This window comes from Neofelis nebulosa, chromosome 10 (genome assembly GCF_028018385.1).
Source record: "Neofelis nebulosa isolate mNeoNeb1 chromosome 10, mNeoNeb1.pri, whole genome shotgun sequence".
Classification (NCBI taxonomy): Eukaryota; Metazoa; Chordata; class Mammalia; order Carnivora; family Felidae; genus Neofelis; species Neofelis nebulosa.
The window spans coordinates 84,965,353-84,992,676 of NC_080791.1; the positions used below are offsets into that span (position 1 = coordinate 84,965,353).

Consider the following 27,324-nt stretch of genomic DNA (forward strand, 5'->3'; position numbering starts at 1 on the left):
ATTTGAGAGGAGCCAAGGGACATGAGAGTGATAAAAACAGGAGGAAACATTATAAAATGAAAGTGAAGTGTGGTCCCCCAGGGCAGAAAATAGCTGCTCCCATTTAATTTATACTGCTTCCCATCATAGGGTGCCTCCTACAGGGAGCCTACCTTGTTTCATGTTTGGGACAAGAGTCAGACCTAAAGATACTCTGACTATCTTGGGGTACCCAAGATATTCCTTTTGATTAAGAAATAAAATTGGGGGGTGCCTGGGTGGCTCAGTCAGTTGGGCGTCCAACTTCAGCTCAGGTCTCTACTTAAAGGTTCCTGTATTTAAATGCTGGCTTTGGGAGCGCCTGGGTGGCTCAGTCGGTTGAGCGTCCAACTTCAGCTCAGGTCATGATCTCACAGTCTGTGAGTTCGAGCCCCGCGTCGGGCTCTGTGCTGACAGCTCAGAGCCTGGAGCCTGTTTCGGATTCTGTGTCTCCCTCTCTGTCTGCCCGCCGCCCCCCCCCCATTCATGCTCTGTCCCTCTCTGTCTCAAAAATAAATAAACATTAAAAATTTTTTTTAAATAAAAAAATTAAAAAAAGAAATAAAATTGGAAAGCAATTTAAATGACTTAATTGTCAGATGAAAAATATTTCATTTCAGATATGTTCTTGAGGAAATTCTCCCTCGCTTCTCCTACTCAGTTAAAATTTATTATCTGCCTTGGAAGTTCTTAAGCACTTTCTGCTCAGTAGGGCCATAAAGACTGTACCTGCAAACCACCAGTTGTGTGTGACCTTGATCAGGTTGCTCAACCTCTCTGAGTCACCAACTGGCCATATGTAAAATTCTCCACATGTTATTCCCTCACAGTGAGCACAGCATATACAACAAGTATACAAAAATACAACTAGATACACTATTAATAATAATGCACACGTGATTACTTCATTAAGTATTATTTAATTCGGGTGCATCTGATTGACTCCCGAAATAGGCAAAACACCCCTAGCAAACAACAATGGGTAGCTTACAGTTCTACACTGTTCTAACTGCTAGACCCAACAAGACATTTATTCAACAGTAACTATTTATTTATTATAGCAGACCTATGCCATGTACTGGGAATAAAACAATTAGGTGAAACAGCCACTATCCCAACCCACCTTGCTACTTCCAGTAAATACTCATTGATTGACTCATTAAATGAAACATTTTCAGTGACACCCAACTTCCCCCAGACTCCCCACTCTCTTCTTGCTCATTTCCTCCCTACCTGTAGTGGTTCCCAAGGCTTCCATCATGGCAAAAAGCTCTTTGCCTTATGCCAGTATTTTAAAGGTTCTCATTTCCAAAAAAAAAAAAAAAAAAGGTGTTCGAGGACCATAGAATCACAAAAGAGACCTCAGCCACTTAGTGTCAAAATATGAGAGCTACCAGGGCACCTGGGTGGCTTAGTTAGATAACCATTGGATTTTGGGTTTCAGCTCAGGTTGTGTTCTCACAGTTCATGAGATTGAGCCCAGAGTCAGACTACATGCTGACAGCATGGAGCCTGCTTGGAATTCTCTCTCTCTGCATCCTCCCCCTCTTGCATGTGTATTCTCCCTCTCTCTCTCTGTCTCCCAAAATAAATAAATAAACTTTAAAAAAAAATATGAGAGCTACCAACAAACCATCCCTCAGACATTGATGAGTGAATGACAGCAGGTGCCAGGGGCATCTTCAGGGAACTGTAAGGAGGAATGCTGAAGCAATTAAGTTTGGCAATAACTAGCCCGTGGGCCAGTATTGCAATTGCAGGAATGACTCTCTAAAGATGATGGGAAGATTGTAAGTTCAGAGAAAATCTACCAGGAAGACAAAATTACATAAATACATATTGAGGACTGTTCATTAATCTGTCAAAGATGTATTTCATTACTGAGCCCTTGGGCACTGCAGAGGATTCAAGATCAGCCAGTATCAGCCCTGCCCTGACAAAGCTTCTAGTCTGGGAAGAGAAATAATGATATCTTGACCATCTCTTTATACCTGCAAATGTAAATTTCAAAATGGAGGTAATGGGAGTTGTAATGTTTGCAGACTTAAGCCATGTGATACCGTGTAAGGCTGTTCTTTTGATTTTTCTCCCACATGCTTGTCCTGGGACTAGGCTATAAGAAACAAGTGGAAACGAGATGTTATGACACTCTCTGACCCTGACAACAGGAAAGTTGCCTCTTTTTTTCTATTTCTTACTCTTTCCCCCAAATCTCATTGTTATTTCCCTGGGTTATATGGACAACAAAGATATACATCATTAAGTTATTTCATATTTCTAATGGCTTCCCTCAATTCACTGCAAGTAGTTGTTCCCTGACTTTGCCTGCCCTCAGCCTCACGTGTACATGTCTACTCAAGCTTATGAACTGCGTCTCTGGGTGCACCACACCTCATCCTCCCCAGCTTCCCTGGAAGGTGTTCTCCCTCTGATAATGACGCTGCTAACACCAATACGAGCCAACACGTTGACAGAACCTACTGTGTCCCAGGAAATGTTCTAGGTACTATACATAATCAACTGAGTTAGCATCCATGACATCTTATAGTACCTGTGAGATGGGTACTTATTTTTCCCCTCATTTACAGATGAGATTAGGTAGGGATTAGGTAGCTTCTCCAGAACCACACAGCCAGTAAAAAGCAGACCAAGACTCAACCCTTGACAGAATTGGTTCTAGAGTCCACACTCTTACTAAACACTACACTCTATTGCTTCTCTATCTCCTCAGATGGTGAAGCTTAGGAATATATTCCAGACCCTTAGGAATTTATTCTCAAACTAATCATTAAAGCCTCGTGTGTTAAACCTGACTACATGTTCTTAATTTATGGAGTATTCACACTATTTTACAAATATACCCAGGAGACCAAAACATGGGAGAATGGTAGAAGCAAATCCACTCTATTCTATGTGCAGCAAACACATTGATGGCCCCCTAATCTGACTCTGCACGTGAGCACACGAGATACATAAATCTGAGCAGATTGGTTGTTCATATAAACAATTCAAAGCCTTATCATGCCTCTCTGAACTGACTCCAATTCATCAAAAATGTAGGAGCAGGTTATATATGGTACCCTCCATTAACTAAAAGACACCAATAAATTTCCAAAATGTAGGACTCAGCACCAAAAAAATATCTCCATGTGTGCGTCTGGGTGGAGAAATCCCCACATATATTGCAGAATTCCATGCAGCCGCGTCTCCTCTGTGCAGTCTGGATCATGCATAATGCAACAGCACAACTGCTAACAGCAGGCGCGCACCAGATAATTTACACTTGTTTTTATGGACACGAGGAACTGATCTTTGAAGCTGTCCCTAATGAGATTCCGCTTGGCCCTAACAGCATCCTGAGAGAGTGTTCCGGTTTTCTACTTGGCATCCGGTGCATATTTATAATGCAGAATACAAGCTCATTTAAATTGCACATGTGGATTTTGGTGTCTTCCCTATTTTCAAGAAAGATTTTCATATACTAAGGAGCACTGACTCCTCAATTACTAAACCATACTTTACCTAAACAATGTCACTGCCAGTCACTACAGGTACTTATCAAAGAGGCAGGTCCATCAAAGGGCTTCTACCTACAAGGCGAAAAGCTCCCCCCAATTCTAGTTGAGCTCTCAAAGTCCAGAAACTCCAGTAGGTCTTCAGCCAAATGGCATCTCCAAAAAAACTTAATTGCACAACACCTTCCTCAGGAGACACAGTCATGGAAGCAGTCAGGGAAAAAAACCTGAAGTTGGTCACCTAAGTTAAAAACTTGCTGCCCCAAAGTGCTTGCCACCCAAGCCTCCTTTTCTTCTTATCTCCTCTCTTTTAAGCTCTGCTCCACATAAAATTTTTCCTTAAGCTTGGTACTTTATGCAGGGCTTTTTGAATCACTTGGTTTCCAAGAGGTTTATAGTTTAGTCACCCATGATCAGAGCTCCACTATATTCTTAGAGTTTTGCTTGTTTTCCCTTCCACCAAATTTTCAAAAAGGTTTTCAACTGCTATGTGACACCAATGGTGAGAGGATGGGGTTATCTGTACTTAACCCAAAACACAGATTTCTGTCAAAATAGTTAGTCTAGCTTATTAATAATTACGTTTATCACATCAAAAAAAAAAAAAAAAGTTGTGGGGCGCCTGGGTGGCGCAGTCGGTTAAGCGTCCGACTTCAGCCAGGTCACGATCTCGCGGTCCGTGAGTTCGAGCCCCGCGTCAGGCTCTGGGCTGATGGCTCGGAGCCTGGAGCCTGTTTCCGATTCTGTGTTTCCCTCTCTCTCTGCCCCTCCCCCGTTCATGCTCTGTCTCTCTCTGTCCCAAAAATAAATAAAAAATGTTAAAAAAAAAAAAAAAAAAAAAAAAAAAAAAAAAGTTGCTACAAAACATCCGAGTACAGAATAAAACTAGTTGGTCTTATGCAAAATGCATGGTTCCCATGATAACAGATGACCCATTTTCATGGTCCTCATTTCATGTCAACTCCACATATTAGGGGCAGTTGTCAGTCAGACTCCTGATGATCAGACTGAAGTATATCCTAATTAATTTTACGGTTCTATCCAGTAACTGTTGACTCCAAATAGGATCAATGAACGAGCACTTGATAAAGGAGTTAAAACAATATACTTTCTGATGCCTCAGGGTTTAGAGAACAATATATGAAACCCAGATCTTTCAGGTCAAGTTGAAAGTGAAACTGATGTTTTTCCTATGTTAGAAATGAGAATTTACTACTGTCAGTGTAAATGTCAGTGGAAGGCAGGACAGATTATATAGCATTAGTGTGGGAGTAACAGAAATACTCACTCTGAGCTTCATCCAGCTCCACCTTGAAAAAAACATGGGAGACTTATAGAAGTTACCCTTTTTAAAACCAAATATATGGTCAAGTCTAAATAGATGCTCTCGAAATGAACGGATGATGACAAAGGAGCACCAACTTCCCGGAGAAGCACATACTAAAGGAGTACTGAATCCTTGCAAGCTCAACTTTCGCTCATTCATTCAACAGATATTTGGAGAGTATAGAGAATGTGTCTAGTACTGTGATAGGGGCTCTCAAGAGAAGCAGACAAAAATAAAATAAAACTAAAAAGACAGAGTAGCTGCTTTCATAGCCCACTGGAAGACAGTCATTTCACAAATAATTTAAAAATACATTTATGACAAGTGAGGCCAAGGAAAAGCATTACTTGTAGGTACTCTGAATACAGATCTTTCTCAACTTATAATGGGGCTACCTCCCAGTAAACCTATCATAAGTTGGAAAAAGTTAAATACATCTAACCTGTGGAGTATCATAGCTTAGCCTAGACCACCTTAACTATACTCACAACACTTAAATTAATTAGCCTACGGTTGGGCAAAGTCATCTAACAGAAAGCCTATTTCATAATAAAGTGCTGACTATCTCATGCAATTTACTGAATACTATACTGAAAGTGACAAACAGTATGGTTGTATGGGTAAAGGATGTTGTGAGTGTATGATTGGTTGTTGATTTTCATGACTGCATCTTGACTGGGAGCTGTGGCTGCCACGGCCCAGCATCACCAGAGAGGATCGAATCATGTATTGCTAGCCCAGGAAAAGATCCAAATTCAAATACAGTTTCTAATGAGTATCGCTTTTGCACCATGGTAAAGTCGAAAAATCCCACGTTGACCCGCTGGAAGTCAGGGACTATATAAAGGCTCACGTAATCCAGAGAGAGGGCAAGGGCTCCCCTAAAGGAGTGAGGAAGGAGGAGGAAAGAAAGAGCATTTAGGGAGGAGGTTCTGTTGACATCATTCTGAACCTCCAAGTGCAAGGCAGTGGACCAGCCTGCTGTTCTCCTCACACCTCTCAGTACCTCTCACTTGGAAAACATAAAGAATAAAAAATCCAAGAGGTGTGCCTAGAAAGCTGGCTTTACAATGTGTCTTCCCTTCAACGTCAACACCGAAAACAGACAGGATCGAAGACCTTGGGAAAAATCGGTGGACAGATCACCAAAGTTGGCACTAACTGCTGCCAAATGTCTGGCTGGCACCAGTATACAGACTAAATTGGCCATAAAAACCTCACTGTAGTCCTTGCTCCTCTCAAAGGAAATCATTTCGTGATTCACAATGAGGCTTACCCAGAGGCCAGTCTTAGGGGGAGGCCTTGAATTTTGAGCTTAACTCAATTGCACGGTTTAGGGCAAGAGTTTCATGTTTCAGATGTGCAGTCAGGTAATCTGATCCCATCAGACTTTTAATGGCTTCTAAAAAAATCCAAAGTGTTAAATCCTTTTCCCAGCCTCCCTCAGCGCAGTCTGAGGGTGTTTTTCCCCCAACCTCCATTCTCTGCACCCTCCCCCGTCTCTTAGTTTTCATACTCAAACTGTTACTAAGTCTGAGACACTAATTTAATACACATTTCTTAATCCTAAAGTCTGATTGTAATCTGTGTGCTAAAAGAGTGCACACATACCTAATGTACTCCCTTTAAAAAGCACTGAGAGGAAATAAAAGGATAATGGAAGTGGAATACGTAGAAACGGCGCTTTATTTCAGAAACAACGCTATTACCGTGATTCCTTATAAGCCTGGGGAGAACATTCTCTGGTTCTGGGAAAACTCAAGGCAGCAGACCCAAGTAAATTCCACAGCTCCAGTAAAGGCACATCTCATAGACTCACACTGTCTCAGGCAGCATGCAGGGAGCTGAGATAAGAGTTTAGTAAGTCTGTGCCCCTGGCTATCAGTAGGTTCACACAGACTCAATCCCTCCCTCCCAGTGTGGGAATCCCTAGGGAGACAGCACAGGCCCTAAAAACTTGAGAAGCAGGAGGAAACGGAAACAAAACCAAAAAATACAAACTTCTGAACAAGAATAAAACAGACACACCACATTTAACGGCATCGACAAGAGTTACGGTAATAATGGCTCACGTGCCACCATTAAGACTCTGCCGAAGCTCAAGGGTTAATGCTGGGGATGCAGTCATGACGTCATGATGAACAATATTATTGATACTAATAGCTACCATGCATTGAGCATTGAGATGCTGTGCTAAGTGTTTCACGAAGCACTAAGCATCATCTAATATAAACTTCACTATTACCTAGTGAAGCATATATTACTATGATCCCCACGGTAAAGCTAAGGCACTAGTGGCAGAGAATACACCCAAGCACATGCAAGGGGCATGGGGGTGGAGAGACAGACTGGAATCTGGACACACTGGGTTTTTTTTTTTGGTGGGGGGAGGGCGGCTTTTCAAATGATTTCATTTTTTAAATATTTTTAAATGTACCTAGATTTCTGCTGAGTAACACTCTCCTCCTGAGTTCTCCCCTCCAAAATACGTGTGTTCCTTCTTCCCTCTCTCATGTTCCTCTGTTTACAGCTTTATTAAGATATTAAGTCCAGCAGTGGCTCCTGCAGCCCGTGGTACAGCACCTCGCAAAACAGCACTGTTTGTTTATAAGGTGATACAACTTCCCGCAGAGTGTGGGGGCATGACTAAAATCCACTAATGGCCAGAAAGCTCATTTTAATTCTACACTTAACAAAATAAACACCTCATAAAGGCAGGTAAGCAGAAGCTACTTTTCACTCTGGACTGCTTTGTCTTAATAACCTTTGAAAGGAAGGAACCGACTGTGGGGAACGGGCTCTCGCACCCGCAAAATACAATTATGGCACAAAGAGACTGTGATAAAAGCAAAGCCCCTCATGTAAAGTTAAATTATTTTTTTTCCTTAAAAAGGGGCTACCTCTCACAACCAGAGATCATTGCTAAATTGCAAAGGTTCTTTCTCTGCAAATTCTGGCTCCGTTAGTGGGATCTACAAGCCTGTCTCAAAAAAACAGGGCATTTGATTTCCCTGAAACCAATTCCCCAAAGGGCTGATTTTCCCCCCTCTTTTGTCCACAGAAAATGAAGTTCCATTCACATGTTGGAGGAAATATTTCAAAACATTCCCTTTTTCCTCAAAGTGCAGAATTTATGGTAACAGATAATTAACAACAAATGACAAACAATCTGAGCAGTAAAGGTCCCAGTTTGGTTGCCAAGATGATGGTATCAAATTCCAAGATAAACAGTGGAGCGTGCCGGCTGCCATTAACGCGGAGGGGTCGAGATGGAGAGATGCAAAACAGACGAGGCATCCACCACCAAGGGGCACAATGTGGAGCAAACAACCTCCCACAGGGTTATTATTCCCCTTCCGAATTCTCAGGAGTGTCACGGGCATGGGGGTAGGACGGGGCTCACTCCACTGCTCCGAACAGATACCCAGGCCTTTATATTTCACATGGGGAAACCATTAGATGCTTCTTTCAACGGCATGATGGAAAAATGAGGGCTTAAAATCCTATAGGAGTTAACACCTCCTTCCTCGCTTGTTCTTCCCAAACATCTGCCCTCCCCATCTTCTTTTCTCTAAATCTGTGGAGTCAAAATAGGTTTCAATATTACCAGTTGTGCCCACAATGTGAGGGTTAAGAACAAAGTGAAAACAAGTTAACCTGTAAAAGTCAGAATCTGAGCACAACATATGGTAAGTCTCCTAAGATACTAACAGACGGCCAACCTTGGGAAATCGCAATTTCAGATATTCTTAGACTTCTCAAAAGCCAGTTTATAGTTCGTTATTTGTCAAATGGCTTTTTTCTAAAACTATTGAAATACAAACCTAAAGTCTGATTTACCTAAAAGGACCTAACAAATCGTTCCCTCTCAGAGATCAAAACAGGTCAATGTGTCAAAAATTGCCATTCGGATCCTTTCGAGGGCTGGATTCATTCATATGTGGGGTGGGCAGACACACTCCAGAAAGCAAAGGTGCAATTTGTCTTATCTCCCTATTGACTGATGTTTAGGGATGCTGACACTTTCCTGGTATCACAGTCAAGCCCAAGGCCAGGAACATCATAATTGCAAGAATGAGTTATGATCTAATGAATATATCTGCTAGTCTGTCTGTCTGTCTCTTTCTCTCTCCCTTCCTCCCTCTCTCTGTCTCCTTCACACCTACTCCCATTTCTCCTCTTCTCCATAAAACACACATCTCCTCATTATATTCCTTGCCCACGCAAGCAGGACCAGTATGCAAAAGTTGGTAACATTTTTAAAAATGGAATATGTTAAATATAAGGAAAGACCAAGGGCAATGGGTATATTTGTGATTTCAAAAAGAAAGTATCTAATACAGTCTGATAGGCTTCTGTAGTTATCTTTGAAGTCCTAAGGCAGAGCAAAATGAAACAAAAAGAGGAGTATGTTCCAAAACTCAGAACTAAAATAGAGCTAGTATACTGTCTATGTCATAGCAAAAGGCTAAATCAGGAAATTAAGGAAACATGCTTAGCTGGTGGAAGACTTAATTTTTTTCTTGATTTCGGTTTCAAGTCTTTGTGCAAAACACATTTTAAACTAAGTGTGCAATATGTAAACGGTTTGAAACTTGGTCTGTGGCCCAAATACCTAAAACCAAATACCACAAGTAAGCCACTTTTCTTAGCCAATCAGTATAAATGCCAAAATAGCCCACCGCAAGATGGGAAAAGATATTTTTCCAATCCAAGAATTATCAAATCTTTGAGCTGGAAGGTTTCAGAGGCTTTCTGCACAAAGACATAAATGGGCTTGAGTAGAGTCTGTGTCACGGCAATCTTTCAAGGAAGCCACTACCAAAAGAGCAACCAAGAATTGTTTAATTCTCACTTGGAATTTTAAAGTTCAATAATATCAAGTACTGAACATTTACCTGTTTGCTTTATTAATGGCACTAGCTTTTCTTTCTCTTTTCTTTTTTCAACTGCTGTCAAGAGCTTTACTACTTAATATAAAACTGCACAAAAATTTAAACCCACTAGAGGGGCTTATATTCTTGATTTGTGGTAAAAGAAGAAAATACGAAAAGCCTGCAAAAATGCATTTTCTTATGTACATTTTACCCTTCTACAGGGACAGAAATTGAAGGAAAAAAAAACCTTCAAAGCAAAATAGAATAAAAATATGCAGACCCAAATACTGCAAGGGCCAATAAATCCAACAGAGTTTCCTCTTTGCAGAGTTAGTGTTTCTACACAGACAAAGCCTCCAAGTGTACTTCTGCATTAAAGAAAAAAAAAAAGGCAGACTAACATGGTGGTCTGCAAAAGGGTGGTGGTTTTGTCCATACTGATAGTGAAATAACAGTCCAATCATGCCAGGATGGCTACTGAAACATCTAGTTTGCAGCAGGCAGTGGAAGTCTAAAAGGGAATAAAATATGGAAGAACAGAGCTGAAGAAAAACTGAAAAGGAAGACAAACAAGCTGATGAACAGATCTTTGGAGACGCAGCAAGCTTATTTTCCTTTTTAGAAATAATTCAGAATGACCTAGAATTTGCTAATCAACACATGGTAGATCCAGTGACATTGGTTTTGCTTCGATATCTTGAAATCTACAGTCATAAGCTCTAAAATCTCGGAATTAAAATTAAATATGTCTCAAATACAGACTCCCTATTGCATAACTTCCTGGTTAGCCATTTTGTATGCTTGTCTCAAAACATCTCCATGAAGGAAGTTTAAAAAAAAATAAATAACAAAACCTGTACTTAGAGCAGGAGACAGATTCAATCCGTAAAGAGAGGTGATCTGGTGGTTTCCCAGTTTCAGGATGTGTCTATCTATTGTGGCCACACTTTCCCTTTGAATCTTTCTTTATCTCTATAAATAGAAGTATTTCAGAATTTAAAAACCAAGTAGATGGGATCGACTTTATTTGTCAAAATTCTTTACCCTCCCCGAAAGTCAAGAAACCAAAAAACAAACAAAAAATACTACCTAGTTATACAACATACAACCAGGTTCTAAGAACAAATCCATATGGACAAAAAAAAAAAAAAACTATCTAATTTTAGGTTGCCTTTTTAATGCTTGAATGCAAACAAAGAAATCTACAGAACAAGAAAAAAGTCAGCTCTAAAATGAAGTCAAACTGTCACGGACCACAAGACCAGTACCCTCAGGGAGTATATAAGAAAAAGAACTTATTTTTGAAAAGAAATGAGAGAGGAAAAGAAAAATACTCTGTGTTTACATAGGAGTGCAAACGAAAAGGGCCATTCAGCATCTCCACGATGAATTTCAGATTGAAAACATTAACAAAAATTATGGCCATGCTAATGTGCAGGCCAGTGATAAATCTCTAATGAGAACGAGTGGTTTATCATGAGAAAAAAATGTTTAGAATTTTTTTTTTTCAAACAGCTAATGCAGCCCAGCTCCAGAGCAAAGGATGAATTTCTACCTTGTTAGTCAAGTACAGTTTCACAGAGCCCCAGACATTCATTCATTCACTGATAATACTCTTCCTCTAGGGTGAGTGTTAGGGGGTCATGTCTCTTCTCCCTCTCCACCATATCCCCGTGATGCCTCACTATTATATCCTTTTCCTACAGAATACTACTAATGATGAGGGATTTATGTTCTTAATTCCAAACAGATCTAAAGAAAAGAAACAGAAGAAATCTGAAGCTGCCAGACCAGAGTAGGCGACAATGACGCCAAAGGGCATCAAGTCCTGGAATTAAGAGAAGCCCAATGTACTATATGACCATAGATTTAATTAGTGACTAAGGCAGGACTACCATATAAGTTCCCTGAAGTACTATCAAGTAGTCCACTACTGCAAGCTATTTCTTTACAAAAGTGAACCTGAAAATACTAGACAAACTTCCCTTCAGGTATAGGATGAAAAAGGAGGCGGCGTCTTTGACACCTGCCCCCACCTTCCCACACATGTGCAAGCTGAATCAGACTGAACAAATAAACAGCCTTTGGTCAATTCCTTGATTATAATATAAAATAAAGCAAGTGCCACCCAAAAAAGGTGGACCCAAAGAAAGTAGAAGATTTACATTTGTGTCAGCCTTTAGTGCAAATCTTGCAGACAAAGCAGAAGGACTTGTAGACACATTACATTTTTATCATTCTTAAAAAAATGTTTTTCTCAAAAAAGCATTACATCGTTGTTATAAAAATGAGTCAAACCACATACAAGCATATAAAATAAAAAACGAAAGGTCTTTACCCACTACTCCCTCCCCCAATTCATTCCCTAAATAATCACCAGTAACACTGGTGTTCCTTTCTACATACTTGTATATTTTTTTAACCAAAAGGCACCGTTTCATAATTCCCTCCTATAACTTTGTTTTTGCATCTAAGGATGCCTAACATGGACCTGAAATAAACAGTTACTTCCCACCACAAAACATGGAACTTCAGATCACACAAACAAACAAAATCCTATAAGAATTGAGAATGGAATCACCAAGATACCCTAAAAGCTTCAGGTCATTTTTGACTCACAACGTCCAAACAAATACTGACAAGTACTATATAATGCAATATAGTAAAAAGAACACAAGTTGGGCTTGTCAGATTTTATACAACCAAGAATCTCTGGAAAGGAAGATGTTAAAGCGTATCTCAGGCTCACCAGTTTGACACAAGACCATACAGACAAGATCATAACTATTATCACAGCATCTAGTTATCCAGTGTTATCTTTCAGGCACTATATGTCATATGCTTTATCTCACTTAATACACACAACTGTCTTAAAGGGTCGTTCGACCCATTTTACAGACGACAAGACTCAGTCATTTGTCCATCATCACTCTCCAAACTAGTCACTGGCAGGATCAACACTTGTATATAGATTTCTGATCTCAGACCACATTCTCAGCTATTATGTGAACATTGTCTTCATTCCCTAGCCAAAGCTCTGGCCCTTTGCACTCAATCCTGACTATAATTAATTCTTGATGCTTCTGTGTTAACCACAACCATAGGTAAGGAGCCTAAGACATTGATGGGGGTACAAGAACCTGAGAACAGGCAAAGAGGAAGAAGGTCACAGTGATTTCACAGAGAATAACTAGGCAACACTCAGTTCACTGGATTCCTTCTCCCCTTAGGACTGTCACTGCCAAGGAGTAACTGGAAGTTAAGTGAGGTAATCCTAGGTTGTGTATAACCTTGACAGGCACAGAGAAGTCAGAACACCTGCCAACCCTGATAGCCAAATATCCCATTCAGAAAAGTTTGCTGGGAATGATTCCTTGAGGAAGATAGGACAAAACTTACCAGTGACTTTCTTATTTATTCACTTATTTTTACTCCACTGATTTTCAAAATGAATTGAGACAGCTTAGAACAAAAAAATGCAGACTCAGTAAAACAATCAGTAAAAACAGCTAAACAAATAATGAGTATTAACTATGTACTAAGAACTCCTCTAGGAATTTCACAAGTAATAACTGCTTTAACCTTCACAGCAACCTTTTGAGATAGGCACTATTTTTACCATCCACATTTCACAAATGGAAAAAGAAAACACAGAGAACTTAATACATTTGCCCACAGTTGGTTACACAGCTAGTAAGTGGTGCAAACCAGGTTTTAAATCTAACAATCATATTCCACTAGACATGTCAAACACCATACTACGCTGCCTCCCAAAAACAAGTGTAAAAGAACATGAGCAGAGTGATATTCCAGGGGTGTTGACAACTGAAGACAAAGACACGCAAAGTGACTAAAACTGAAAATAAAATATGATGTGAGCTTCCCAGCAACCAAGCCTTAAAGACAAAGGTGAAGAATTAACCTCAGTAGGGTGACCAACCCTCCTGGTTAGCACAGCACTAACGGGTCTCCCAGAATACAGGACTTTCAGTGCAAAAGCTGAGATGGCTGAATACCCTCCTAAAAAAGTTTTATAATATCTTATTGGGCCTCAGATAATTAAAAATATACAAAATTCTTATGATGCTTTCAAACCTACATTGGTTCCTTCAGCGCCTCCTCCCACCAACATTAAAAATACTAAATACTGAATGATTTTCTCAACATTCTGCCTGGGATGTTGAGGAATTGTAGGGATGTGTGGGACTGAAGAAAATAATGGAGGGATTGTAGAAAAATGAAGTTCTGTTAATTGTTGGTTTTCAATCATCACATCTAATACTACATTCAAGAATCTGAGTAAGAGGGGCACACAAATTCTTGGCTAAATTGTGCCCTGTCAACTCTAGCTGTACTTTAATATTCTTTCCCAAGGTCACATAGGATTGCTTTCTTTAAAAAAATCTTCCTTGTGGGGCGCCTGGGTGGCGCAGTCGGTTAAGCGTCCGACTTCAGCCAGGTCACGATCTCGCGGTCCGTGAGTTCGAGCCCCGCATCGGGCTCTGGGCTGATGGCTCGGAGCCTGGAGCCTGTTTCCGATTCTGTGTCTCCCTCTCTCTCTGCCCCTCCCCCGTTCATGCTCTGTCTCTCTCTGTCCCAAAAATAAATAAAAAAACGTTGAAAAAAAAAATTTTTTTAAAAAAATAAAAAAATCTTCCTTGAGATATTACCATTTGCAAAAAGCACAGACGGACCTAGAGGTATTACGCTAAGTATACTAAGTCAGACAGAGAAAGACAAATACCATACAATTTCATATACACACATATATATATATATAGAGAGAGAGAGAGAGAACGAGCGAGAGAGAGAGAGAGAGAGGGAGGGACTCTAAAAAGCAAAACAAAATCATAAACAAATAAAAGCAGAAACAGACCCAGAAATATAAAGAATAAACTGATGGTTGCCAGAAGGGAGAGGGGTGGGGGATGGGCAAAACGGGTGCAGGTGAGTGGGAGATCCAGGCTTCCAGTTATGGAATGAATAAGTCATGGGGATGAAAGTAGAGCACAGGAAATATAGTCAATGGTGTTGTAATAGTATTGTACAGTGACAGATGGTAGCTACACTTGTGGTGAGCGTAGCATAAGGTATAGAGTTGTCAAATCAGTATGTTGTACACCTGAAACGAATGTAACATTGTGTGTCAACTATACTTCAATTAAAAAAAAAATCTTCCCTATGTCACAGGCAGAGATGCAGGCCAGTGGTTCTTAGAAAGCTTGGTGACAGCCTCGTCAGAACTCACAGGAGAAACCAAACCAAGACCAAGTAGTAAATCTCCTCAAGTCACTTGAAACAATAGCTTTGAAATCAGTGATGATCTTGATGGAGATGGGAAACAAGTCTTATGTATCCCCCTATAGCAACCCCTTGCAAATAAATGTTGTGTTAACAGCAATCTTAATCTCAGTATGTCAGAGCTAAAAAGATCCATAGCTATCATTTACTGCAAATGTGTACAGATGAGTAAACTGAGGCATGGAGAAGAAAACTAAATTGCCAAGGGTGGGTCACAAAATTGACGTCAGACTATCTGAATTAAATGGGAAGTGAAGGATTCCTTAATTAAGGCAAAAAAAAAAACCAAACAAACCCATAGTTTGTGTGAAAGAAAACAACAGATCATTTAAGGGACCAGAATTGGAATTCCAGTTCAGGTGATCCATTACAGGTCTTCATGGACCTCAGTTGCAAATGAAAAAGGAAAGGAAACATTTTAAGGATCCCGTGCAAAATAATCAACAACTATTCAAGTGGAAAAGACAAAGTATCTTTGGGGAAAAGGAACAAGCCTCTGCCATGACATGTTGAAAATTTCAGAAAAAAATGAAGGAATTTTAGACTAAGTATTTTATGGATATTTTCCAGACAATATAAATTTCTATTTAGAATAAGCCCATTTTTTTAATATAAAAGAAATATAACACGATCACATGTACCCGAGAGACCTGCATGCCTAGACTGTGCTAGGGCACCAAGCAAGGAAAAGTCAAGCCAAGGAAAAAGTGAGCCAGCAGCTTCACGGTACACTCACACCTTCGTACAAACACTCAAAATGTTAAGGAAGAACAGAAAAATTCCAATGAAAAGCTCCAAATCTAAGTCACAATATCTCATCTCAATGCACAGTCAAATCAATGGATCACTCAATCAACCCATCAATCAGTGTTTCTGAACAACTGTTACACGCTCTCAATCATTGCTTTTAGGAAACGAATAAGGGAGACAGAGATAATGATGCAGGTGATATGGGCTGAAATAACGACCAGGGGTGTTGTGTTGGGAAGGGGGGGCACAGTCAGTATGGACTAGGAGACATAAAAGAGGTTTTACAGATGCAGAGAGGCCTGAACTGGCTCGAGGTATCTGATGAGCAGAACATAAATGTGAGTGTCTCAGCCATGAGAAGCGATGAAAGCAATGGCACCAAGAAGGAGAGGCCCAACGTGTGCTCAGGTGACCATGAAGCAACTTATATGGCTGGAACAAAGAGTTCAGGTGGGATGCCCTCAGCAGGTGATAAAGGTGAAAAGGCAAGTGTCCTCTATTCTAAGGTGGGATGTCCAGTAAAAGGGCTACACAGCTATCCAGGCTACAACTACAAAACCCAATTCGCAAGCGAAAAAAAGTTTCAAAAAAGGTATAATTTGATCCTTGGAATTTCTCATGGCTAGATCTAGGCAGATTAGTTCTAAGGTTACATGCCTTTTTAATATCTCTGTTCATTCACGGTTCACCAGCAGAATCTTATGGTCATGGATGAGTAAAGACTTAAGGTGATATTCCCTATCAGGCATCTTCCAAGGAATTGGAGGCAAAACATACTTTCTTTTGCCTGAAAGGAACAGAATCCACAAAGTTCTTTGTGATTCTTTAATACAAAATGTCACACGAGCAGAACAGAGCTAAAGGTATCCTAAGTCCAGCTTGCACAAATTCTATAACATATTTGAAGAAAAAGAAATCATTAGGAGCAGAAGAATAAAAGGAAAATTTTGAAATGAACCGAGTTATTGTTCAGAAAAGCCATTTTAACAAAGGAAAATCTTATTCACCTTAAAAACTTTTCCTTAATATCATGTTAACAAATCCTTCATCATCATGAATATATTCTGATTTAAAGAAAGTATAAAATTCTTCAAAGATAGGTTAGCACTAACCATTTCCAAGGATTTCTTTCTCTTTTTCTTTTTTCCAGAAATCCCATTATAGGTAATTGAGTGGCTCTACAGAATATACTTGCAAAGTAACATCCTAGTATTTTCACTAATACCCAGGCAGTCAAGAAAGATCTTTTTGTTTGGCTAGTGTTTGTAAACGGGGGGGGGGGGGGGGGGGGGGGGAGGTATGTGGATGTGTTCTGTATGTGTGTGGGGGGGGCCCTACTATTTTTTAAATGCTCCAATAAAGCAAATGCTAAAAAAAGAGCTTGTGACTTAGGCCCCAAGTTCAGTTCTGCCAGGAATGGAAAAAACAGTCAACAGAGCTCTAACCTCCTTTCTCTCTTGACTATACAATGGTTTTCAAAGAGGTTTAGTCCTACTATGAAAGACTCCCGTTAAGACACTGGAAGGGTCTAATAGAGAATGAACACCAGGCATTGAATAAACCAGGGAGATGATGACCTTTTGCCCCTTCTGATGAGAGCCCAGCACATCCTGTAGCAAAGGAAGGGAAACAAGCTGGTATGCACCAGGTGCTGCAAAACCCTTGCCTCTGGGTTTCTCCCACACTCTGTTCCTTAAACAGTTTAAAACTGAAACATGACTTAAATAGTATTAGGGAGCGAGAGAAAAGTACAATTCCTGGAACCGACTGTTCCACTGTCCCTTAATCCTTTGTTCTCCATATTGTTGGAGTCCTGCAGCATGCAGCACACGTTCCACCAGCAACAGGCAAGACAATGGATTTAGCAGTGGCTGGACAATTAGTCCCAATTAGGCCTATTTCTCAGCTGAATGTAAAGGGGTAGTGGGGTGAGGTGTGGGGGGAAAAACTACAGAAATTTTAAAGAAATATTTCATCATGGAGGCAAACAATGCAACGTGAAGCAAATTGAACCAGGGGTCAGAAGACTCTGCCAAAAGTCACTGTGTGGCAGTAGGCAAATACCTTAACCTCTCTGTTGTCCACAAAATGTGGGCAACCAACCACCACCCCTTAGATCTGACGATCTCAAGTCAAATTATGGTTGAAAGTACTCTGAAAACTGAAAAGGTTACACAGATGTAGAGTATTCCTCTGAGCTGTACTTGGAACCACAGATACCCATCTGTTTAACGAATCACATAACTTTTATTCTCCCTGACAGAAGTCATTAGTGACTTTCTTATTTTACTTCTGTTTTCTTGACTGACAATTTTTTTTTGGTTCACGAGTGATACTTACATATGTACATGTGGCGGCTGGAATCTGCTCTGGTTGATGTTGTAGTGTGTGAATGCCTGGGTGGGGTTTGAGCTGTACTCATCCACCGTTATGGTAACTTTGCCTTGAGAAGGAATCCCATGAGCCATCCTTCCTCCCTATAGGCATGAGCAATTCACAACTTTCCGGAGCAAAGGACGGAAGCAGGCATGGTGTGTTTCAGCCAACCTCTGAACCCAAGGATCTACACATCAATACCACTGTGCGTTTCTGAAAAAAAAAAAATTATAAAATGAGAACAAAGAAAAAGAAGGTGTTTAAGAAACGTCAGCTAGGACACCGGGATGTGCAATTGGCTCAAGAAAAATCTTAATATGTGTTGTTGCCTCGTGGATACAACCTTTTCCAACCCTCACCCTGCAGGTACTTCAGAGTGGACACTGCAGTCCATCTAACACTGCTGGCTGCTAGCAAATCACTTCAGCGGTGTTCAAACTAAGATTTCCTCTTTAATTATAATTATGGCACTTAACATGAATTACGGAAGGGGCATATCCACAGTTGCCATGGTGTCTAACTATAAATGGTTTGTGCTCGAAGTGGAGAATCTTCCAAACCTTCCCTGCTAATTGGAATGTTTGGTCTGTACAGAGTTGATGTCATAGAATAATTTGAAATCTCAATGCTTAACACAGTCATATAACACAATGACCAGTGTAAATTTAAAATGCTGCACTTATAGGGGCGCCTGGGTGGCTTAGTCGGTTAGGCATCTGACTCTTGGTTTCAGCTCAGGTCAGGATCTTACAGTTTGTGGGTTTGAGCCCTTTGTCGGGCTCCGTGCTGACAGTGCTGAGCACTCCTGCTCTCTCTCTCTCTCTTTCACAAAAAATAAAATAAAATAAATAAATAAAATAAAATAAAATAAAATAAAATGCTACACTTACAATAGATACCAGTGTGTAATTATAATACATACATAATATGTGCATGTTACACATAATTTTTTCTTTCACAAGCAGTTCCCCACAAACGTAGGTACTCAACGCCTGGTATACATATGTACTCCACTCTGGCCAAGAATCTTATGGTAAGGCAAATCGTTCTTGCTAAATGTAATATTATTTCTTTAAACACTCCAGTCACGTGGGGGAAAGTTAAACACATTTAGGCTTGGACCACGACTCTGGATGCATTCATTACGGCCCCTCTTAAGAGCCCAAAGAGAACACTGAAGGGGGGCAGCCATTACATCTACCATCTCATTCTTGCTTGGTGCTGTATAATTCTCAGTAGTTGGTTTCATTCTTTCAAAATTTCCATTAGTTTTTATTATTTTTATAAGTGTCAGGATATTATCTGCTGTGCCGGCTTCACAAATGAGGATGTTTATTTCTACAGCAGGTATGCAAAGACTGAGAGAGCAGATCCCTGCATTGAGGCTGTTGCAACTGATCAATGCAATAGAGAAGAAGCGGGGAGCATGCTCCTTGAGTAACACTTGGGCGTAACCCACGTTCTTACTTTAAGTGCTCCACATCAGAATACGTTTGCCATGTGCCCCATTAAGCTCCAGGAATCTTAGCTGCTATCTCAAATAAAAAATATTTAGAAAAATAAGATTAGATTTAAATTTGGCATGAAACACCTTAAATATCAAGCAAAAGGCAGATGGCCTGCCATAGGCCATTTATTTTATTATTTTACAACCCGGGGGTTGTGTAGTCCTCCATATGCTAGCTGGGCTAAGAAATTCCACAGTGTTCCACTCAAATCATTGCCTTCTTCATATTAGCAAAGCAAGCTAAATAACACCCACCTTGCCTTCGTTCCTAATGCACAAGGCCACTGCCAAAAGATGAATCCCTGGTGTTCTGGCATTTTAAACAAAGTGTCACTTTGGGTTCTCTTTCTTCTTCCTGACTTCATGGGAGGTAGAAGTCCTTTAAGCACCAGATGATAGACAACCAGGCCAGTAGGATTAACTAAATTAAAATCTTTCCCTGCTCCTTTGATGCAAGATATCTATGAAGAACTGCTTACAAATCATAATGTAGCAGTTTTCATACCAAGTTTGCAGCTGTTTCCTTAATTTCCCCCACAATTATATTTTACTGTTATTTTGCATAACAGTAAAACACAACACCTGCTTCAAATTGCAGTCCTGTTCTAAGTACTGTAATTCTCTTTTGAGACACAAAGTACCAAGACACTACTGAAGCGCAAAACTGCATAATTGCGCCACGCTGAAAAGTAAATACAAATGAAAACATCTTCCTGTTATAGAAATGACTGTCATTAAAAAGAATGTTAGCCATCAAAGCACAGAGGGAAAAAAATACGCATTTTCAGACTGCGAGAACTTAGTGTTTGCATAAATTAAAGAGTGGTGTAAAAATTACATGGCAATTCTTATGTTCCTGCCATCAATGTCTATTGTGTGAAATACAAGAGCATTAAGAAGCAAAGGAAACAAAATTCATGTCTACACCACTGTGACCTCTCAGTCACAGTCTCTGCACTCTGTGCCACAACCAGTTTAAATATTTCTGGAGCAAACTCACTAATTAAGCTAAGCAAAACGGCCTAGAAATAAAATCTACACACCTATTATGTAAATATCTAGGCAATGACTTATAGTAGTTAGCATTAGACCCTCCCATTTGAAGCAGAGAAGAGAACTTAGAAGGTGATCAACTCACAGTCCTAAACAGTCCACTCGACCCTAAAGTCCAACTAGGATTGCCTTTTCTATCAAGTGAACATCTGTACCTCTTCGCACCTTTGCCCCAGCAAGACAAATAGAATATCTTTTCATCAGCAAGCACAGGCCCCTGTAACTCTGACGGGCTAAATGGGTGGCTGGCATCTCATTTGAATTCATCTTTACCATGTTCCCTTTCAAATGTTTTATCGAAAGAGTGCACCTGCAGTGTCTACCTTCTTTAATCTGGAGTCCTTTGAAGAAACTGTCAGACTGAGGCAGAGAGCTTCAAAACTTTCACAGGAACCTTTACAGACAAGTCAAGAAAAGGCGTACTCTTTAAAATATTGTGTTCACCCCTACTCGCATCACAAAATGAACATATCCTAAGATACTAAACACCAACACACAGAAGACTTTTTTTTTTCCCTAGCAAACTCTCAGAAAGAGGGGACAATGGCCCCTCCTTTGACCTGAGAAATTTGGGAAAAGCTTGAAACAAAGCAGAATGATACATTGTCTAAAACTATCCAGAAGCTGATTCACCTTGCTTCACATATGTAAGCAATAAAACCTTCCAAATGATCAGATTTTGGAGCATCTCATCCTCCTTACACATACATCACTTTTTACATATAATATCTAAAGAGAGCAGTATTCTTTTTTTTTCTTAATTTTCATTTTATACTTCAGCACATTTACTCCACAAAACAAAAGAACCTGGTACTAAATGCCAGGAATCCTAAAGAAAAATCTAAAGGGGACTGACATTGCCAAACATTCATGTTGATTGGTGCTAGTTTGATTTTCTCCTTAAAAAAAAAAAAAAAATCATGTGGGCTCATTTTGCATTTCCTAGACAGCAATCACGTCTGGGTCCCTTAAGCTGTGCAACTTGAAATGTTCTTTTTCAGGAATCTAGTTGGAAAACCTTTTAAAGTCGGCTGGCAATGAAAGGATTAAAAGCTGGGGAATTAAATAACTGTCTCCACCTCCTAGACACCAGAAGTCCAATTTACCAAAAGTTTCAAAGCAACAACTCATGACCTCTCTACCGGAGCCCGCACCGCACAGCCTATGAGAAAGGAGCCCGTGATTTCCTCCTTTAAACAAGGATGCTCCTTTTATTCACTAGCCCTAAGAAGATCGCCCGACCGCCTGGCCGGACTTTGGAACTCGCCTGCTCCAACTCCGCCAAATTTCGCTCTCTCCTCCCACTGCCGAACGGATCGAGCGCTTTCTCAACTCACGCCCCTACTCTTTTATGCCCACCTCCAGTTACTCATCCCTGTATCCCGGAGCGATGCCCACAAGCCTTCTCAGAGGCGTCTCCGCCAGGGTTTTGGGAGGGATGCACAAAGTTCCACGTGCCTCTGTCCACAGAGCGCCCTCCCTCCCGCCGCACTTACACCTGAACTTGTCTCCAGCACTGCGGACACCAGCCTGGCACATTCTTTCGGAGAGAAAGGGCAGGACTTTTCTCCTGCGCCTCTGGCAACGCGTGGAGCCTATATATGGTGGGGCGGGGGGCGCGGAATTCTCTACTTTGGATTGGTTTGTTTGTTTTAAATCTAGGGTGGGCAGTTGCGGGGGGAGGGTGTCCTTCAGCAACTACACACACACACACACACACACACACACACACACTCTCGCCCTGCCCTCCCGGCTCACGGCCGGCTCCTCCGGGCGACAGCTCCCCCTTCCTTCCTGGAGCACCAGCTCGCCTTACTCGCTCAGTCCCCCGTTGCCACCACCGTCGCCTCCGCTGCTGCCGCCGCTGCTGGCACTGTTGGTGCTGGCGCTCGCGGCCCTGGGCTCCGCTGGGCGCCTGTCTTTCTTTCTCTCTCTCTCCCCCAGCCCCAGATTGATTGATGACCACCGGCGGCCAATGGCTCTGACACCGCGCCATCCTCGCTCGAGCATCACAGCCCCACGCCCCCGACGTCAGCCTCGCGGGCGCATTGGCATCCCCGAACCCTCAGAGCGGAGCCGGCGCCCGGAGCCGTCACCGCCGCCTCCCTGCTCTCTGCCCCGGCGCTGCCGGGCTGCTTTCCTGGAGCGGCAGAGAAAGGAAGGGAGGGAGCCAGCAAGCGTTGGAAGGGGGTGTGGAGGCTACGGATTTCCCCCCCTCTTTAGAAATCTTTTCTTTGCCTTAAAGTTTTGTTTGTTTTTTTCCACCCCGACCTGTTTGTGTTTGTTCGCAGCATCTCAAATCAATTACATATTTTTCATGACCCGCATTTACACTTAATTTGGGGGTATGTTGGGGGGTGGGTGGGTGGATAGTAAATGTTCTATAAATCTGCCCCACCGGGGCATCCTTAAATTCTCTTCTTGTTGGTGGATTCTAACTCCCTTCCCAATCTCCAGAAAAAAATGCCCCTTCACCTCCTAGGCCGCAAAACCCCGGAATTCAAAGGCTTTACAAAGATAACCCTGTTCCGTGCAAATAGGCAAAGAAACTCCTGCCTCTCTGGAGAAGAAACCGGGCGGCAACGGTTACTTTTTCTCGTCGCTCGTCCCCCGCCGCCCGGCCCGGGTCGCCGACTCGCTCCGCAGGCGGCGATCGTGGAGACCGGAGGCGGCAGGGGACAGCGAGGTTGGGGCGCGGGGACAGGGTGAGAAAAAGCCCCGCGCGAGAGCGGCGCGCGCGCGGGCGGCCCCGGGGGCGGCCGCGGAGCGCAGACCCAGCACAAAGCTGCGCGGCGCCTTCCCGGCCACCGCACCTCGCTCGGGCCGCGGCGGGCGCCCGGGGCTCGGGCCAACACAATGCACCCGGGCCTAGGCCGGGGCGGTTCGAACACATCACCCCGGGACTTTCTAGTAAACAGCTCGCCTAGTCCTCGTCCCCACCCCCATCCCAGCCGCCTGGCTTTCGCTGATGCCCCTCGCGGACACCCCCTTCACCCCTGCAGAGAAATCCCGGCGAAGAAGGGAGCGGGAGGTGGGGACCCTGGGAGGTCGGGGGCTGAGGACTGGGGGCGGCGAGGGGGGAGGGGAGATGAGCAGAGGGGCGAGATGGGGAGTGGGAGGGCGACAGCTCCTGAAAAAGAATTCGCTTTCGCTCTGGGGTAGAAAATACGCCCTCCTCGGGTTCCGAATTGCCCGGGAAGCGCCAGCTTGTGCGAATGTCAGGAGCACCGGGGCAGCCGCGGTCCGCAGCCTCCGAGCCCCTCGCACGCGCCTCTGACAAGGCACCTCTCACCCGGGCTCCGCTTTGTGTGTGCATTTTTTTTCCCTTCCTCTCGCGCGCGGCACCGGGCGCCCGGCCGCCTCCTCCCCCTCCCCCGCCCTCCGCCTCCCTTCCCGGGGCGGATTACCTTTCCCGGGCTGCGCTCCGGGTCCCGGGGATGCCTTCAGCGCCCAACGAGCAGGCGATCCATAGCGGAGCGGCCGGAGCCGGCGGGAGGCGCGCGGGGGGCGAGCGGGGGCGACGAGGGGCGCGGGCGGGCCAGAACCTTCGACCCCGGAGGTCCCGCCGCGGGCAGGGGCGGGGGACCTGGGGGCGCGGCACGAGAGGGAGGGGGGGGGTGGAGAAAGGACCCGAGCAGCCTCGATCTGGGGAGAGAGCGAGCGAGGGGGCGAGGAGAGGGAGCGAGGGCGCGGCGAGCCAGAGGGAGCGCGAGCGGTGCAGTGACAGGGACTGCCACTGGGGTCAAAGGAGCACAGCTCCAGGAAGCAGGGCGGCTGAGGCGCCGCTCCGTGCGCGCTCCCCGGCGGGACCCCGCGCCCTCGCGCGCCCCTCCTGCAGCCCCGGCCCGCTCGAACCCGCACTGGCGCCCCGAGGCCCAGGGGTTGCAAGAGGAGGAGGGAGCTGAGGGCGAGGCCGGCAGCCTGCTGGTGCTCTCGGGTCAAGCAGGCAGCAGGAAGCAGAGCTGCAAGTTCATCACCAGGAGTGTGATCAGCGTAAAAATCATAGGGGACTGGGGAGGGGGGTGGCTACGGAGCCCCAGAAAAATAAAGGGAGTTTTCCCTCCAAATGGGCGTCTTCTGCAAAGAGAACACCCAGGCCCCCCCCTTCATCCACCGACCTGCCTGGCGCTGTCTGGAGTCCTGGCACAGCTCCAGGGCGCCGAGCTCCCTGCGGGGGCAAGGGGAGCGGCTTGGGCACTGGGCTCAGACCAAGGAAGGCGACCCTGGGTCCCCTCCCATCTGCTGAGCTTAGGCTTCCCGGGGGTAGAGCCGTGCTCCCTTTCCTCAAGCCTTTCAACTCGCCACATTCACACACACACAGACACACACACACACACACACACACACACACACACACACACACACCTTTCTCTCTGCAATGTTGTTCCTGAGAAAGAAAAGGCCAACCCAGTTGATAATTTTTTTTCACCTCCACGAATTAACGCAGGTTCAAAATAGGGAGGTGAGGAGGGGCAAAGACTAATTGTTTCCATTTTTGTCTTAGGGGCACATATTCCCCAAACAAGAAGCACTTCAAAAACATTTTAAAAATCAAAGTTCGTCCTCTGTTTTCTGCTACTTTGGATAACGGGGGGGAAAAAAGACTTTCAGAATTGTATGCAAACAACCTAATAAAAGGAAAAGCCGCTGAAATGCTAAAAGACAACAAGGAAGAGAAGGCTTTTAGAAAACTTGGTTGGGGCTGTCTGCAAAAGATGAGGTGGCCCTGTGATGTTCCGCTCTTGTCAGAGCTGAAGGATTTGGACTGCAACCAGATCAAATTCCTTTCCAGGAGTCAGACCCAAAGATACAGGCATTGTCCAAAGGGAAATCCAATGGATGTGTGCGTGAGAGAGAGAATTGTGCTAAGTATACTATTTGACAACTGACTAGACATCCTGGCTGAAATTATATCCCTTAAAAATAAAAAAGGAGCCATTTCAACCTGGTCTGTGGCCTCTGTGCTGAGACTAATTGGTTTCCAGGGTCTGGGAAGGAAGGGAGAGAGGCTGGTAGGAGCCCCTATAAAAAAAGATCAAACGGAATTCACTTGAAAATATTTCCCTTTTACAATGGGCTTTCCTGGCACTTGAATTTTAAGTAACCCATCTCTTAGGCCTGAGCTGAAATGAAGGGAGAGATGGTCTTGGCAATAAATTTATTTTGTTGTACACTATGCCCAGAGTGTCAGGACTTGTCAAATGTTCTGAGATCAAGAGGACAGTGATTCTCCTTGCCTAGCACAAATCACAGCAAGTGGCATTGACATTAAAGATGGCAAAGACAGGGGGAAGGTGGGGCACCTTTAAATTTAGTTTTTGTTTTCCAGCCCAGCAGCAAACACTGACTAGAATCATGTTGTTGAAGAAATGCTTGGTTTTGTTTTCCTTTTTCTATGACTTATCAGTGCACTCCTCTTATCTAAATGGTTTGAATTTTTTCACTGATTTGGACCGATTTAATCAGCCAAAAAAAAAAAGCAGCATAAGCCTTTTTTCTTTTTTTTTAAATAACTGGTAGTCAATCAAAACAGCCAAACTTAAATTTGTACATGAACCTGAATCTATACATACACACACAGATAATAAATAGTACCGTGTTCTATTTCAGTAGCACATTTTACAGGATATTTAATGCTATTGAGCACAAGTGAGTGATCCTTTACAAAGTTGATGAAAATTTGTATATCATTTTACTGTGTGGGGAAAAACTGAGGCAAGAAAAGATGCTTGAAATTGTAGCTTATAGTGCAGGAAGAAGTCAACCTCCACTCTGTCCCTGATGATCAATTACCCAATGAGAGAAGTAGTGACCAAGCTCTATGAGAGCTATGATTTTTATTTCTATTAGGCTACCAAAATAAAGAAGCTGGAGAAATAGAAGTAAATTTAAATAATAAGTCACGAACAAAAGGAACTCGCTTTTCAAATAATTTTCATTACATGGATTTCAACATATTGTGTTTTGTTAAATCATATTCTCCATCAATATAGCCACCTACACTAAAAGCTTGTTTTAAAATGATTGGATGTGAACCATGTCTGTCCCCTGACATCAGCTTTGAAACGTCAAGCTTCATTACAGCAAATTTGAAATGCTATAGGCTGATACTTTTTTTTTCTTTAAGATAAGTGAGCCTATAAGCTTCATTTTTTTTTGTCGGTGTTAAATTCAATTTTTATTGTTTATAATGGAAAACAAAAGAAGGATAAAAGTAAAATGCCAAGTTTATGATTGCCTTTATGCAAATATTACAAATTTTTCCCTTTAATGGAATGTAAATTTGGACCCTTTCTCCAGTGATTTCATCGAAGGAACTGGCAAATATGCTTCCTGATAGCCTGCTGCAATATCTTTTAAAATATCTTTTCAGATTGCATTTAGGGAAGAAAATGAGAGAGTGGAGCGTGGGAGAACTTTAGGTGGAAGCTTGGAAAGTGGTTGCTACTTCCCTTGAAAGCTAAATACTTTATTTGGCATTGGCTCTCATTCTCCCTCTCCCTATGAGGACAGGTTTTCCAGTACTCGAGGGACACGTGTGTAACTTAAACCTTGGTTCAATCCTGTGGTTCTTCTTCAGAAAAAAAAATTATGGAAACT

At 42.7% G+C, this 27,324-nt stretch overlaps 1 protein-coding gene across 6 annotated transcripts in view; it reads right to left on the bottom strand.

Annotated features, from left to right (window-relative positions):
• MPPED2 (metallophosphoesterase domain containing 2) overlaps nt 1-24,787 on the bottom strand; it is a 176,841-nt gene extending 152,054 nt beyond the window's left edge. For 2 of the 6 annotated variants that reach the window (XR_009249863.1, XM_058688526.1), the window contains exons 1-2: nt 24,132-24,787; nt 18,129-18,377 (exon numbers count right to left, since the gene is read on the bottom strand). Coding sequence is in view for 5 of the 6 variants with exons in the window: in XM_058688526.1 (XP_058544509.1) it covers nt 18,129-18,256 (128 nt within the window). In the remaining variant the exon portion in view is untranslated. Of the gene's footprint in view, nt 1-18,128; nt 18,378-19,926; nt 20,072-22,220; nt 22,336-22,540; nt 22,655-24,131 lie in introns of those variants that run through there. The other 4 variants (XM_058688530.1, XM_058688528.1, XM_058688527.1 and 1 more) reach the window with 4 other exon arrangements.
• Nucleotides 24,788-27,324: the final 2,537 nt, after the last annotated feature.